The sequence below is a fragment of the Bombina bombina genome, chromosome 1 (assembly GCF_027579735.1).
Source record: "Bombina bombina isolate aBomBom1 chromosome 1, aBomBom1.pri, whole genome shotgun sequence".
Classification (NCBI taxonomy): Eukaryota; Metazoa; Chordata; class Amphibia; order Anura; family Bombinatoridae; genus Bombina; species Bombina bombina.
In genome coordinates, this window is record NC_069499.1 from 1,120,857,292 (window position 1) to 1,120,874,655 (window position 17,364).

Genomic DNA, 17,364 nt, shown 5'->3' on the forward strand with positions numbered 1-17,364 from the left:
ACAGGCACAGCATGTCCCTTCAGAACACTGTATTCCCAGAACTGTTTATACAACACAGTATGGAGATAAGGGTAAATTAGTATAGTAGAAACTGATCTTCCTGAGTTTGCTACATAAAACAAAATAAATATGCTGGCTTTGGTTCCTGCCAGAAATAATTAGTAGTTCCTGTAATCCGGAAGGTTGCACAAGGCTAGTGGTAGAGGAGAGCTTGCTTCTAACTGAAAAAGTGTTATGCGTTAAGCAAATCTTCCCTTTTGATCCTGGTGTTGCAGTGAACGTAACCGCAATATGCAGCAGGTTACTCAGAAGCGGTTTTGGGCTCTGGTCAGCTGTAAGCTGGGGGAGGAGCTGGGATGTCAGTCAATCTGGAGTTACGAGAGAAGTAACTTACCGATGTAGTGGGTTGTTTGATTTAGGGGATCCCCCTTAGTCCGGACAAGTGCCGTATGCTCAGCCAAGAGCGGAATGTGCAGGCAGTTCTTAGTTAATTTAAGCAAAAAACTGACAGATAGGATATGTCACCCTATCTGAGATAGACTACATTTGTAGCACTCAGGGGAGCACTCCCCTGAGTGCTACAAATGTAGTCTATCTCAGATAGGGTGACATATCCTATCTGTCAGTTTTTTGCTTAAATTCTGCTCTACTACATAGCACCGTTTTCCTTTACTATACTAATGTGCTGTATGCACATAAGTTAATTAAGAATAAAGGGGATAATTTTATTACATTGAAAGTAGTGCCATTGGACCCTATCCTCTTTTTTTCAAGTTCTTAGTTAATGTTAAGCACTCTGTGGAAGTGAATGCAGCGTGTGGTTGAGCGTGACGTAGTCAGAGTACACACAGCAGTTGAATCCTGCAGCGGTTGTCAGTTTCAGCTCTGATGAGTTAAACACAATAGCAAGTGTTGTTCCAAAGAATGGTGAAGTACAGCTGACAGCAGGAACAAGTTTTGTGGAATGAATCCAAAGCGAAAAAGGAACAGATTATCAGTTTGTAATCCTGTAGGTTTGGATTTACGGAGTAGCTGGCAGAAACAAACCAACAAGGTAGGGCTACTAAGTGTAATAACTAAGCACCTGTTTGTTGTCAGGTGATCACTTAAGTAGTGTTAAGGTAGGAAAACCATGTGATGTGGAGAGAGAAAGGTAAAACACGGAATGGAATCCTTACACCCAGTTAGCCTCTGTTCAGTCTACCATACCTATTTCCTCCGTTTGCTCTTCTTCCTTGGGTTATTGCTCAAGTCAAGCAGGAGAGGGCCTCAGTGATCCTCATTGCACCGGCTTGGCCTCGCAGGATTTGGTATGCAGATCTGGTGGACATGTCATCTCTGCCACCGTGGAGGTTTCCGTTGAGGAAGGACCTTCTAATTCAAGGGCCCTTCCTTCACCCAAATCTAGTTTCTCTGAAGCTTATTATATTTAAGTTAGGGGGGTGTTAGTGTTAGACTTAGCTTGAGGGGTTAATACATTTATTAGAATAGCGGTGAGCTCCGGTCGGCAGATTAGGGGTTAATAATTGAAGTTAGGTGTCGGCGATGTTAGGGAGGGCAGATTAGGGGTTAATACTATTTATTATAGGGTTAGTGAGGCGGATTAGGGGTTAATAACTTTATTATAGTAGCGGTGCGGTCCGCTCGGCAGATTAGGGGTTAATAAGTGTAGGCAGGTGGAGGCGACGTTGAGGGGGGCAGATTAGGGGTTAATAAATATAATATAGGGGTCGGCGGTGTTAGGGGCAGCAGATTAGGGGTACATAAGGATAACGTAGGTGGCGGTCGGCAGATTAGGGGTTAAAAAAATTTAATCGAGTGGCGGCGATGTGGGGGGACCTCGGTTTAGGGGTACATAGGTAGTTTATGGGTGTTAGTGTACTTTAGAGTACAGTAGTTAAGAGCTTTATGAACCGGCGTTAGCCCAGAAAGCTCTTAACTACTGACTTTTTTCTGCGGCTGGAGTTTTGTCTTTAGATTTCTAACGCTCACTTCAGACACGACTCTAAATACCGGAGTTAGAAAAATCCCATTGAAAAGATAGGATACGCAATTGACGTAAGGGGATCTGCGGTATGGAAAAGTCGCGGCTGAAAAGTGAGCGTTAGACCCTTTTTTGAGTGACTCCAAATACCGGAGATAGCCTAAAACCAGCGTTAGGAGCCTCTATTTTTATCTTGGAAAGTTTTATTTCTTGTTGCTATTTCTTCTGCTCGTAGAGTGTCAGAGCTCTCGGCGTTGCAGTATGAGTCCCCTTACCTTATTTTTCATTCTGATAAGGTAGTTTTACGTACTAAATTAGGATTTCTTCCTAAACTTGTTTCTGATCGGAACATTAAGTAGGAGATTGTTGTTCCTTCCTTGTGTCCTAATCCTACTTCTCAGAAGGAACGGCTTCTGCACAATTTGGACGTGGTTCGTGCTTTAAAGTTTTACCTGCAGACGACTAAGGATTTTCGTCAGTCTTCTGCTTTGTTTGTGGTTTTCTCAGGAAAACATAAGGGACAGAAAGCTACGGCTACTTCTCTTTCTTTTTAGCTGAAGAGTATAATACATTTTGCATACGAGACTGCTGGACAGCAGCCTCCAGAGAGAGTTACGGCTCATTCTACGAGGGCTATCAAAAATGAAGCTTCTATGGAACAGATTTGCAAGGCTGCAACTTGGTCCTCTCTTCATACTTTTTCCAAATTCTACAAATTTGACACTTTTGCCTAAGCTGAGGCCACTTTTGGGAGAAAGGTTCTTCAAGCAGTGGTGCCTTCCATTTAGGTTCCCTGTCTTGTCTCTCCCGTATCATCTGTGTACTCTAGCTTGGGTATTGATTCCCAATAGTAATTTAGATGATCCGTGGACTCATCATGTTATTAAAAAGAAAAGAAAATTTATGCTTACCTGATAAATTTATTTATTTTTTGACACAATGAGTCCATGGCCCGCCCTGTTTTTAAAAGACAGGTTATTGGTTATTATAAACTTTAGACACCTCTGCACCTTGTTACTTCCTTTCTCTCCTTGACTTCGGTCGAATGACTGGGTTGGGAGGTGATATTTAACAGCTTTGCTGTGCTGCTCTTTGCCACCTCATGCAGGGCAGGAGAGGTATTCCCAATAGTAATTACGATGATCTGTGGACTCATTGTGTCAAAAAAGAAATACATTTATCAGGTAAGCATAAATTTTCTTATCGCAGCTCTGTGAGTGCATTGTAAGTAGCACACGTATTATGAGTTGAAAGTAAATGCTTTCACTTGAGTGCATTTGAATTTAACAATTTGGTATTAATAACCATACTGCCATTTAAATACACACTTATTATATTATAATGTATATGTACCAAGATGGTTTCAAGAGCAGACCTGGATATCATTGATTTTCATGTGTGATGTCTTTTCACAACTTTAGATACATATTTATACTACTGAGACAAATAAAGTTATTCTCTTACAAAGACCTGCATTTCATTGGTAGATGTATAGCAATTAGTAAACCCTTTTGTGTATATAGTTTTCTCTAATTCATTGTTTTGTTTCATGTAGCGCAGCTCATCTGAAAGCACACTGGTACCCATGGATTTTTCAGGGTGCACAGGGAGGGTAATAGAGAACCCTCTTGAAGCTCTTTCTGTGGCTATTGAAGAAGCTCAGTCATGGAGGGTAGGTATATTTATATTGAATCCAAAGGATTTGTTGGTAACAATCATTAGACAAAGTAAAGAAGCGTCTCAATTTTCTTAGTGGAGCAATTCCTTAAATCTATCCCTTATTATTGAAATTGCTGCTTTTTTCATTGTTAAAGTAGAATCTATTACACTGTAATTTCCATTTTATATCATTTAAATTAAAGGGACAGTTCACCCAAAAATGTTCTCCCGTTTAAATTATTTCCAATGATCCATTTTACCTGCTAGAGTGTATTAAATTGTTTACAAGTAGCTCCTTTACTCCTATTTCGGCATTTGAAATAGCTGATTTAGCCTGTGGTATCCCCACCTGCACTGAAAGTTTCTATACTGGAGTCTAGGCTATTGATAAGGCTAAGTAAACACAGCTAGCAGAAGAAATTACACTCTCAGTGGGGTGCAGAAAAGTTAAGTAATTAAATGATAATTTACCATTGTTCTCTCTAAGTTATGGGGTTTGGTTTACAAACAGACACAAGATAAGGAAGCAAGTGTGTGTACACAAAGTGATAACTTAATGAGATATGAAATTACCTGTAAGCTCAACCCATTGTAATAGGCTGTGGTTTAAAAGCACAAAACCATATACTTCATATACACAAATAAACCTGAAAATGCAATTTCTCAAATATTTATATAAGTCATTGAAAATACATTAATGGAAAAACAATTTTACAGTGTACTGTCCCTTTAACATCAGACTGGAAAAGGCTGTAAGATCCGATACCAACCATGGAAGTGCTAAACTGAGCCTGTAAGAATAAATTATGTTGGCCTATGATCATATGTGTGTTCATTGTTCGATATTACCAGGTTTCCTAGTCTATAGTTAACTTATGAAGAAAGATAATCAAATAATTAAGACATGTTAATCCTGATCCTGTTAATCCTGATGGTAGAGTGCAAGGAAGTTATAATTCACAAAATGTGCATTATTGGTTCTACACTCCAGAAGTGAAAAGGCGAAGCCTCTTAGTTTTATAGAAATAGACCAATGACTACATATTACATACATACCTAATAAATCGCCTATTGAATACCCCTAAGACAAAGGCTGGTATCCTCAAAAAGCTACTTTTCTTTCCAATAGCATGGAGAGTCCACAAATCCATTCTAATTACTAGTGGGAATTCAACTCCTGGCCACCAGGAGGAATAAAAAAACACCCCAGCAAAGCTTTATGTATCCCTCCCACTTCCAATAATCCCCCAGTCATTCTTTACCTTTGTATATCCAGGAGGTGTGCGAAGATGGTGATCTGAAGAAAATTATTTTTTTAATCCTTTAATGGGTAGTTTCCCTGCAAGCAAGGATTCTGGTATGGCTGTGTCCATGTAATCCTCTTGAGTAAGAGTTATGGTGACTATTAGCTGTTTGAGGTCGGCAGGGTAGTCCTTGTTTCTTCTCCAACAATTTATGCTAACCCCTATCTGGAAGGGTTCTTTACTAGGCTTTCCCTTTCTCTTCAGGTACCTGTCAGAAGTCATCTGGATCTGTCAGACTTGAGATGCTGTACCTGCCCTGCAGCTGAAGCTCCAAAGGTAAGTGCTTTTTTCCTTCTAGGTGAGAAGGCTCAAGCACATTAGGGGTTAATCCCCTCATTTAAGATAATGGACCCTTGGGACTGGAAAATAAATCTCTCCATTGTTGGGAATTAGTTTGGGCAGTATATGCAGGTTTCTGTTTTGTATAACAATGTTTAACATTGAGCTGGGACTGAGGCTGTCAGGGTCATAAGGAGGCTTTTGGAGGGATTAATATTATATTTTCTTGGTCATGTAAGACAGTGCTTTGTACTATCCCTTCCCAAAGAGGATCTTTTATTTAATTTTATTTAAGATATAGAAAAGTAAAAAGACAGAGGGGCGCCTCATGTGTATATCAGTCAGTCTCTCAGAAGACGCAAGGTGTAATCAATGACAATGGGTACTCACATTTGGTAAGAGCACCCTTATGTGCTTGTGGATGCTAGCTGATAGATTCAGGTGTATCAGCTCACCTATTCCCAGTGATCTGGAATGCTCCAAAGGACCAAAAGTTGTTTGTGCAAAAACACTCTTTAAATCATAAGCTTTCTGGTTCAGAACACGTTTTAATAAAAACTGTTTAAAAACAAATAAAAGCAAATGCAGAGTGCCGGGGCAAACCAGTGCTCCCTTACAACATGCAACGCGTTTCTTGGCCTTAAACATGTGGCGTTTCATCAGGCATGACATACACAATTGTAATGGTCCTTTTAAACAGAATTAAACCAATCAGATTTGTTTTTTAGTGTTAACGCACATATATCTCATAAACAATGATTGCTCCCAGTACGCCTTGGAAATCAATTACCGTAAAACACATAAAATTAACAATGACGATTTTTAAAAAACAAAGAAAGAATATATATTTATATGCCACAGTTGCCAAATATATTGTGTCTAATGTTTATGACTAATTCGGATATGCTATACGATGTATATTAGCCCATAGAGCAAGGAACTTAGACAGAGCAGTAACTTTGAATGGTAAAAATTCTATCAAAACTAATGACCCGCAGAGAGAGAATAAAACATCTGCCCCTCTTTTATTCACCCAATACAATTCTGAACATAATATGATTAAAAACGTTCTACAGAAACACTGGCCAATTTTACTTAAAGACCCCTATCTTAAAACTAGAATTGTCTATAGGCGGGCTCCCAGTAAAGTGGTGATTTCTAAAAAGAATAATGCAGGGCCGGACTGGGACCAAAAATAGGTCTGGGCATTTTAAAGCAAAGCAGCCCACTCCTCCCCCATTTTTTATATAACTGCCCACATACACACACTCGTATGCACGCACACCCACATAGATACGCTCATAAGCACGCACACCACACATACACATGCTCATATGCACGAACACCACACATATACAAAAGCATATGCATGTACACAACACAAAAACACTCACGAGAAAGATAGACAGAGAGGGGGGAGAGAGAGAGACATAGAGAGGGCAGAAAGAGAGACAGACAGAGGGGAGAGAGATACAGAGAGAGAGGAGTGAGAGAGATGCGGGGAGAGAGAGAAACACACACACACAGATAGAGGGGGAAGAGAGATACACACACAGAGCAACAGAGAGGGGGAAGAGATACAGAGAGGGGGGAGGGAGAGAGAGAGAGGGGGGAGAGAGAGAGGGGGGATGAGAGAGAGAGGGGAGGAGAGAGAGAGAGAGGGAAGAGAGAGAGAGAAAGAGGGGGGAGAGAGAGGAGGGGGAGAGACAGATAGGGGAGAGAGAGACAGAGGGAGGGAAGAGAGAGACGGGGGAGAGAGAGACAGGTGGGGGGGGTGGGGAGAGAGAGACAGGGGGGGGGTGGGGAGAGAGAGACAGGGGGGGTGGGGAGAGAGAGACGGGGGGGGAGCGACAGAGGGGGGGAGAGAAAGAAAGAGGGGGGTGGGGAGAGAGAGACAGAGGGGGGGAGAGAGACGGGGGGAGAGATACAGAGTAAACACACATTTCCCCCGTAACAAATTCTAAAAATGTTTACCCTGAAATACTTTTATAATCCCCTCTTAAAACCTTTTGCAATATACATCTATTTCTTATTATTATGGCATGATGCACTATAGACATAATTTTCAACTTTTATCATGGTAATCTGCAAAACATGAGGCAGAAAGTGTTGACAAATTTCCATAGGGAAATGGTTTTGCCACTGCAAACTATTTTGTTCCTGAATAGTTAAATAACCCTGGCAAGGCAGCCAATAAGGACTCTAACCCCTAGCTGGAATTTATTAGTATGCACTCTGCAGAGACCGTTATTGCTACATAGAAAGCACACACATTAATACAGAAAGCTTTATGCTGTGGAATTTAGCTTCTGTCTAAACGCTGCCTGTCAATGACTGATATATGCAGTGTTTAGCGCACGGAGCTAAATTGCACCGCATAAAGCTTAGATTCCTCTGCCTCTTAATTTTAGCAGTGCAGGAGGGAAGACATTAGCTACTGAAGGGTGACTGGGGGAGGAAGCCGTTACATGCAGTTGCTTTTTTGCTAATAGGCTGCATCAGCCGACTTCTTCTTGTTCTTTCCTCTCCCCCTGCCTTGAGACTAAAGTTACAGCCTTACAGTAATAATAATAACTAACCGACCACGCTGCAGTGTGCACTCAGGAACTTCCTAAACACAGATATCTATGCATTATACCGTGCGGTATTAGTCTCTGGTTAAAAATAACCAGAGTACTATATAGTGGATGGTAGGAGTCCGGCCGATTAACTATATTAAATAACTCTTATATGTGCAGTTTTTTAACACATAGGAGTGGCACTATTAAGTGTAACACCACAGGTGAAAATGTTATGATTAAAACACATATTACCTGCAACACAAGTTTTCTAATCTATGTTCTGACCTGCAGTTGTGGACTCCAATATTTGGGGTGCACATGTAGAAAAATAAGAACTAGATGGAGCGAGCAACTCCGCAATACCATAAAGGGATCATTAAAACGTACGGCTAGATTACGAGTTGTGCGTTAAGGTAAAAAAGCAGCGTTAACAGGTGCTAACGCTGCTTTTTTACGCCCGCTGCTATTACGAGTCTTGCAGGTATAGGTGTATCGCACACTTTTTTGGCCTTACCGCAAACCAACTTACGTAAATTTCGTAACGGCTTTTTTCAATGGGGCTTGCATAGCGCCGGTATTACAAGTTTGTCCTGGGAGGCCAAAAAGTGAGCGGTGCACCCTCTACCGCCAAGATTCCTAATGCATTTTAAAGTCAGCTGTAGCATAAAACTCATAACTAAAGTGCTAAAAAGTACACTAACACCAATAAACTGCCTATTAACCCCTAAACCGAGGCCCTCCCACATTGCAAATACTAAAATAAAAATATTAACCCCTAATCTGCCGCTCCCGACATTGCCGCTACTATAATAAACATATTAACCCCTAAACCGCCGCACTCCCACATCGCAAACACTAGTTAAATATTATTAACCCCTAATCTGCCGTCCCCAACGTCGCCGCCACTATTCTAAATTTATTAACCTTTTAAACCTAAACCTAACACCCCCTAACTTAAATATAATTTAAATAAATCTAAATAAAATTACTATCATTACCTAAATACCTATAAAATAAACCCTAAACTAGCTACAATATAACTAATAGTTACATTGTAGCTAGCTTAGGGTTTATTTTTATTTTACAGGCAAGTTTGTATTTATTTTTACTAGGTAGAATAGTTACTAAATAGTTATTAACTATTTACTAACTGCCTAGCTAAAATAAATACAAATGTACCTGTAAAATAAAACCTAACTTAAGTTACACTAACACCTAACACTACACTACAATTAAATAACTTACCTAAATTAAATACAATTAGCTAAATTACAAAAACAAACACTAAATTACAGAAAATAAAAAAAACAAATTACAAGAACTTATTACACCTAATCTAAGAGTCCTATCAAAATAAATAAAAAAGCCCCCCAAAATAAAAAACCCTAGCCTAAACTAAACTATCAATAGCCCTTAAAAGGGCCTTTTGCAAGGCATTGCCCCAAAGACATCAGCTCTTTTACCTGAAAAAGAAATACAAACAACCCCCCAACAGTAAAACCCACCACCCACACAACCAACCCCCCAAATAAAAGCCTAACTAAAAAAATCTAAGCTCCCCATTGCTCTGAAAAGGGCATTTGGATGGGCATTGCCCTTAAAATGGCATTTAGCTCTATTGCTGCCCAAAGCCCTAACCTAAAAATAAAACCCACTCTTAAAAAATCCTAACACTATCCCCTGAAGATTCACCAGGAGAAGTCTTCATCCAAGCGGCAAGATGTCCTCAACGAACACGGCATCTTCTATCTTCATCTTTCCGACAAGGAGCGGCTCCATCTTCAAGACATCCAGCGCAGAGCATCCTCTTCAATCGACGGTTTCTAGCTGAATGAAGGTTCCTTTAAATTACGTCATCAAAGATGGCGTCCCTTAGATTCCGATTGGCTGATAGAATTCTATTAGCCAATCGGAATTAAGGTTGAAAAAATCCTATTGGCTGATGCAATCAGACAATAGGATTGAGCTCGCTTTCTATTGGCTGATTGTAACAGCCAATAATTGGAACAGCCAATAGAATTCAAGCTCAATGCTATTGGCTGATTGGATCAGCACCGCACCCCTGTTACCACACAACTCGTAATCTAGGCGTTAGTGTTTCAAGACACAATACACTTACACATATCAAAGGCCAGTGTTCTTTCAAAATTACCCCCCAGAAAGCATTCCAATATCCTCTTTTTACAATAGGTTTACTAGACTACGCCAACGTGAAACTTACTGGATATTTAGATTCCAATCCCTTTTTCCTTTAGGTTGAAAAAAGTAATTGATTCAGTAGTATTTTAAGTTGCACTGATGTGGAGATATAGATACTTCATTCACTGTTTAAATGTTTAGACCCTAAAATTAAGCACATTTAATTAGTATGCACACATTTAACTGGTATACACATTTTTTTTATATATAGCACATTTTACTAGTATACAAATTATTTTCACTGTTAATTATTTTTAATTAGCCTTGTATTATAAATTTAGTTTATTATTAATTTTGTAAATTTCACGGCGACAGCTAACATAAAATATTCAAATATGTTTTGAAACAATTTGTGGTTATTTCCTATTTTTATCTTTAAGAACGTATACATATTGTTTTATAAATGTTTTTTAAAAAAAGTTAAAAAGAGAATTTCATTTCACACTAGATTTCACGGTGGTAATGTCTAAATAGCCATCCTAACTAGTATAAACACTTAAGTGAGCATTTGCGGTAATTACAAATATCGCACATGCTGTTATTTTATATCAATTTGATTAGAAATTCGAACACACGGAAGCACAAATTGTTCCTCCTACTACTACTACTATACTATCAAATACTATCAAAAGTCGCCATGACTACCAAACACACCCACTATGACAACTTGACTATGGATTACGTAAATGGAGGAGGATTGGATACAATCTATCATGTGACCATATGACATAGTGAGTAAGGAAGTAAAATGACAACTTGGTCGTATACGCCAATGCAAACGTATTATTTACTTGGTGCCGACCACAACAAATAGAGGAATAGATATTAAGGTATTTTTCGATAGAAAATAATGTGTGTCTGTGTGTTGGGACAACTTTTAGAATAAGACACATAGATCGTATTATGAACAAACAACAACAAAAACATAGAAAACCTATGGGCTTATATACATCGTATAGCATATCCAAATTAGTCATAAAAATTAGACACAATATATTTGGCAACTGTGGCATATAAATATATATTCTTTCTTTGTTTTTTAAAAATCGTCATTGTTAATTTTATGTGTTTTACGGTAATTGATTTCCAAGGCGTACTGGGAGCAATCATTGTATATGAGATATATGTGCGTTAACACTAAAAAACAAATCTGATTGGTTTAATTCTGTTTAAAAGGACCATTACAATTGTGTATGTCATGCCTGATGAAACGCCACTTGTTTAAGGCCAAGAAACGCGTTCCATGTTGTAAGGGAGCACTGGTTTGCCCCGGCACTCTGCATTTGCTTTTATTTGTTTTTAAACCGTTTTTATTAAAACGTGTTCTGAACCAGAAAGCTTATGATTTAAAGAGTGTTTTTGCGCAAACAACTTTTGGTCCTTTGGAGCATTCCAGATCACTGGGAATAGGTGAGCTGATACACCTGAATCTATCAGCTAGCGTCCACAAGCACATAAGGGTGCTCTTACCAAATGTGAGTACCCATTGTCATTGATTACACCTTGTGTCTTCTGAGAGACTGACTGATATACACATGAGGCGCCCCTCTGTCTCTTTTACTATTCTAGATTTGGGCCATTTGGAGGGTGAAGAGGAGAACAGCCGTCTGTTACAGCAAAGGATTCTTTATGATACCTGAGTATCAGGACTTTATTATATGCTATTTTCATTTTGTTGAACTGGTATATGACCCATTATTATTGAAGGTTTCATAGAGACCAATCATCAGCTCTAGGTAGCGTTTTTGTTTTTATTTAAGATTTTCAGCGCAGCGTTCTTCGTGCTTTTATGTTGTGTCGCAGTTAAAAAAAAATTGCTACTGTGCGGTCATGTGACATACGCATATCTCTTTCCGCTAACACAAGTGGCTTCGCCTGTGGGATCGCAGCGGCGTATCTCTCTGAGAGCCATGCAGTTTGTGGATTTAGTCCTTTCTCCTATATCGATCTTCTGAGAGTGTTGATGATCTGGTCAGGATTACCAGGAGATGGTAAGGCGCTTCAGCAATGGCTTTGAGGATAAAGGTGCCGTTTTAGCCCTACAGCACATCGCTTCTCTTTTAGCTGTGAGAATTGCGGCTGTAATAACTTCCATATTTTATTTTATTGGCTAATCCTTCATCCGCTTTATATATTGTTCTTTTTATTTTGTTTTCCATACCTAGGGGTTTTCACTAAGGAAAGGGAAAAAGACTTAGTTTCAAATTTTGACAAATGTTTATACTGTCTAGAAACCCAATTTATTCCTCCTGTACAACTTTGCTCCACTTGTTTGGCAAATATGTTGCAATCAAAAACTAAGGAATCTGCAAATGCTAAAAATGTTAACCCTTCTGAGCCTTCTACCTTTCAGGATGTTATTGCCCTAGATATGCTTCAACTTTCTCCTCAGTTCCCGTTTCTAGCCATTACACAAGCAGTACCCTGCGGTTCTACTCAGTCTGCAACTGGAGGTGTATTTTTACCAGGTGATTTTGCTGCAGAGCTTACCTCAGCTGTTTTGGCAGCTTTGAGTGCTTTACCTATTGCAAGAAAGAGGAAAAGAAAATCTAAAAATATTTCCTCTAAGTCAGGTATATCGTCAAAAGCTAAGGCGGCTTTGGTCGGTTTATCCCAGTTATCTGAGGATGACAATTCTTCAGCAACTTCTGAGGGTGAAATCTCTGAGAATCTGCTGCAGTTAGTACCGTAGACTCAGAGGAGGTTATTTTTAGATTTAAGCTTGAGCACCTCTGTTTACTTCTTAAAGAGGCCCTAGCTACTTTGGAGGATTCAGAACCTCTGATTTCTGAGACTCGCAAGGTTACTTAACTGAACAAGGTTTTTGATGTCAAACCTTGTATTTCTTGTTCCAGATTGTATGTCAGACATTATTTCTCAGGAATGGGAGAAACCTGGTCTTCCCTTTACTCCATCTCCTTTTTTTAAGAAAATGTCTCCTGTTGCAGATTCTGTGCGGGAACTTTGACGTACTGTTCATAAGGTGGATAGAGCTATATCCACATTAGCTAAAAGAACTATTATTCCTCCAGAGGATAGTACTTCTTTCAAAGACTATATGGACAGGAAGCTGAAGGGGTACTTAAGAAAAAAAATTCTTCACCAAGGACTGCTAAGGCAGCCAGTTGCTAGTATGGCAGCATTCGTGGGTGTGGCCTAATATTGGTGCAGTTCCTTATCTGAAATCATTTTGGATGAGACTACTGTGGAGGAGATCCAAGACAGGATCAAGGCTTTACAACTGGATAATACCTTCATGTGTGATGCCAGTATGCAGGTAGTACATCTGAGTGCAAAGACTTCTAGTCTTGCCATTCTATCCTTGTGGCTAAAGTCTTGGTCGGCAGACATGGTTTCCAAGTCTAGACTTCTGTCTCTTCCTTTTAAAGGGAAGACCTTGTTTGGTCCTGGTCTGGCTGACATAATTTCCACGGTCACGGGTGGAAAGGGAGCCTTTCTGCCCCAGGACAAGAAGATTAGATCTAAGGATCGTCAGACTTCTAATTTTTGTTCCTTTCACAGAAGACAACAATCCCCTGCTTCTTCCAAACCTGAACAGACCAAGCCCTCCTGGATATTCAACCAACCTTGGAATAAGGGCAAGCAGTCCAAGAAGCTTTCCACTGAAAACCAAACAGCATGAAGGGTTCGCCCCCGATCCAAGTAGGGGGCAGACTTTTGTTTTTTCAAGAGGCTTGGATTCGCGATGTTCCAATTCTTGGGCGGTGGAGGTGGTCTCTCAGGGGTACAAGATAGATTTCAAATCTCGTCCTCCGATAGGAAGATTTCTCCTATCAAGATTATCAGCAAACCAGGAAAAAATAGAGGCTTTCTTAAACTGCGTCAGGGATCTGTCTTCTCTAGGAGTGATCATTCCTGTACCTACGGCAGAACAGGGTTGAGGATTCTATTCCAACTTGTCCGTGGTTCCCAAGAAGGAGGGAATTTTTCGACCTATTCTAGATCTGAAGTGCCTCAACAAATTTCTCAGGGTAACGTCCTTCAAAATGGAGACTATTAGCTAAAATCTTCCTTTAGTTCAAGAGAGTCAGTACATGACCACCATCGACCTAGCCACAAGGATAATTTTCCGTTCTTACGGTTTGCCTTCCTGGACAAACATTTCCAATTTGTAGCCCTGCTTTTCGGCCTTGCTACAGCTCCTTGAATTTTTACAAAGGTTCTAGAGACCATAGCAAGATCCCATATGGATTCTCTGTTGTTGATTCTCCGCTCTCACAGGTGGATGGTGAATCTGGACCAAAGTTCTTGGTGCCAAATACCAGGGTCTGTTTTTTGGGGACGATCATACACTCAATCTTAATGAAGATTTTCTTAACAGAAGTCAGAAAATCCAAACTTCTTTCTGCCTGTCATTCTCTTCAGTCATCTGTCCTACCCATGCTCACACAATGGAATGGCGACCACCCGGACCTCTCTCAGAGGATAGTCAAGGACAACCTGACGAGAGACTCTCTGTCTTGGTGGCTCTCTCAGGACCATCTATCCCAAAGCACATGCTTCTAGGGACCATCCTGGGAGATTGTGACTACAGATGCCAGCCTTTCCGGCTGGAGAGCAGTTTGAGGTCCCTTAAGAGCTCAGGGAACCTGGACTGACGGAATCTACTCTTCCAATAAATATCTGAATTAAAGGGACACTGAACCCAAATTTTTCTTTCGTGATTCAGATAGAGCATGCAATTTTAAGCAACTTTCTAATTTACTCCTATTATCAATTTTTTTCATTCTCTTGGTATCTTTATTTGAAAAGCAAGAATGTAAGTTTAGAAGCCGGCCTATTTTTGGTGATCAACCTGGGTTTTTCTTGCTGATTGGTGGATAAATTCACCCACCAATAAACAAGGGCTGTCCAGGGTCGTGAACCAAAAACTGACTGGCTCCTTAGCTTAGATGCCTTCTTTTTCAAATAAAGATAGCAAGAGAACAAAGAAAATGTGATAATAGGAGTAAATTAGAAAGTTGCTTAAAATTGCATGCTCTGCATCTTTTCTCTTGTTTTTTTTTTGTTTTTTTCTCTATGCAGGTTTGACAAAGTTTTGTTAGGCTGGGTTGTGTATTACTGCTAGAGATGAAGTAATAAGGAAAGGTACTGTATTTAGATTTAAGTTCAAAAGGAGGCATTTTCTTTTTCTTTCTTTTTTTTGTGGGTTTGTTTGTTTTTGTTCTTTGGTTTGTTTTGTGTGTTATAATTGTTCTTTGTGAGTGCTAGAAAATGGTATCCTTTCAGGGTCAAGAAGACATTGTGGTGACCATTTGGATAAAATAGTATGAATAATGTTGGTTTTTGTTTTATATCTGCTGGTCTTTAATGGGGATAATAGCTCATGGTTGATCTGTAATCATGTAATATATGTTCAAAAATTTTGAGTTATATTTGTATCGTTGTTTTATAAAAATTTATATATAATTTATCCCCAAATATGTAAATAATGTGATAATACTCCTTTCTTTTTTTTCTCTACCCTGAACTGGATTTCCAATAAAAAAAAAAAATTTGGGTTCAGTGTCCCTTTAAGAACAATTTTCAATGCCCTCATGGCTTGGCCCCAATTGAGTTTGGTCCGGTTTATCAGATTTCAGTCGGACAGCATCACATCAGTGGCTTATATCAACCATCAGGGAGGAACAAGGAGTTCCTTAGCGATGAAGGAGGTGTCTCGCATCCTTCGATGGGCGGAATCTCACAACTGCCTCATTTCTGCCATTCACATCCTAGGTGTGGACAACTGGGAGGCTGATTACCTAATCAGGCAGACTTTTCTCCCAGGGGAGTGGGCTCTTCATCCGGATGTTTTCACTATGATAACTCTCAGATGGGGAGTTCCGGAGTTGCACCTGATGGCGTCTTGTCTAAATACCAAGCTTCCCAGATACGGATCCAGATCAAGGAATCAGCAAGCAGTTCTGGTGGACGCTATAGCGATTCCTTGGAATTTCGGTCTGATTTACCTTTTTCCACTATTTGCCCTCCTGCCTCGGATGATAGCCCGTATCAAATAGTAGCAGGCTTTGGTGATTCTAATTGCTCCAGCTTGACCTTGCAGAATTTGGCTTACGTACCTGGTGAAGATGTCGTCCTCTCCCCCGTGGAAATTACTGCTGAGGATGGACCTTCTACTTCAGGGACCTTTTCTACATCCAAATCTAGATTCTCTGAAGCTGACAGCATGGAGACTAAAAGCCTAGTCTTCTCTAGATAAGGTTTTTCTGAAAAGGTTATTGACACCTTGAGCCAGGCTCGTAAGCCAGTAACTCGCAAGATATACCATAATGTTTGGCGCACATACCTTTACTAGTGCAAATCTCGGGGTTTTCTTTAGCATAAAGTGAGAGTTCCACTTATTTTGTCTTTTCTCCGGGAGGGTCTGGAGAATAGTTTGTCAGTCAGTTCCCCGAAGGGTCAGATTTCTGCCCTTTCTGTTCTGTTACATAAGCGTTTGGCCGACTTGCCTGATGTTCAGTCCTTTGTTCAGGCCCTGGTCAGAATCAGGCCTGTGTTTAAACCTGTTGCTCCTTCTTGGAGCCTTAATCTGGTTCTTCGAGTTCTGCAGCAGGCTCTGTTTGAGCCTATGCATTCTGTTGATTGTCTTGGAAAGTTTTGTTTTTACTAGCTATTTCTTCTGCTCGTAGAGTCTCAGAGCCTTTGGCTGTACAGTGTGATCCCCCTTATCTTATTTTCCATGCGGTCCTTCGTACCAAATTGGGATTTCTTCCTAAGATGGTTTTGGACCGCAATATCAATCAGGAAATTGTCGTTCCTTCACTCTGTCCTAATCCTTCTTCTCAGAAAGAACGTCTGTTACACAACCTGGATGTAGTACGTGGTCTAAAATTCTATCTCCAGGCTATTAAGGATTTTCAGCACTCTTCTGCCCTTCTTGTGGTGTTTTCTAGCTAACGTAAGGGCCAGAAGGCCACATCTACTACTCCTTTTTCCTTTTGGTTGAAGAGTGTCATTCAGTTGGCTTATGAGACAGCTGGACAACATCCTCCTGAGAGGATTATGGCTCATTGAACTAGGGCCGTTTCTTCTTCCTGGGCCTTTAAAAACAATGCTTCTGTGGAGCAAATTTGCAAGGCGGCCACTTGGTCCTCGTTACATACTTTCTCTAAATTTTACAAATTCTATGTTTTTGTCTCGCCTTCTTTCAAGCGGTGGTTGGTGTCCTCAGTTTAGGTCCGTCTGTCTTGTTTCTCCATTAATTTCCATTCTATGTCCTAGCTTGGGTATTGGTTCCCACTAGTAATTAGAATGGATTTGTGGACTCTTCATGCCATTGGAAAGAAAACAAAATGTATGCTTACCTGATAAATTCTTTTCTTTCCTGCCATGGAGAGACCATGAACCGCCCTTA

The 17,364-nt window shown here is 40.1% G+C and overlaps 1 protein-coding gene across 3 annotated transcripts in view; it reads left to right on the top strand.

The window, feature by feature from the left end:
* GRB7 (growth factor receptor bound protein 7) overlaps window positions 1-17,364 on the top strand; it is a 260,167-nt gene that overhangs the window by 213,020 nt on the left and 29,783 nt on the right. For all 3 annotated transcript variants that reach the window (XM_053698126.1, XM_053698130.1, XM_053698139.1), the window contains one exon: window positions 3,540-3,656. In XM_053698126.1, coding sequence (XP_053554101.1) covers window positions 3,540-3,656 — 117 coding nt within the window. The remainder of the gene's footprint in view (window positions 1-3,539; window positions 3,657-17,364) is intronic.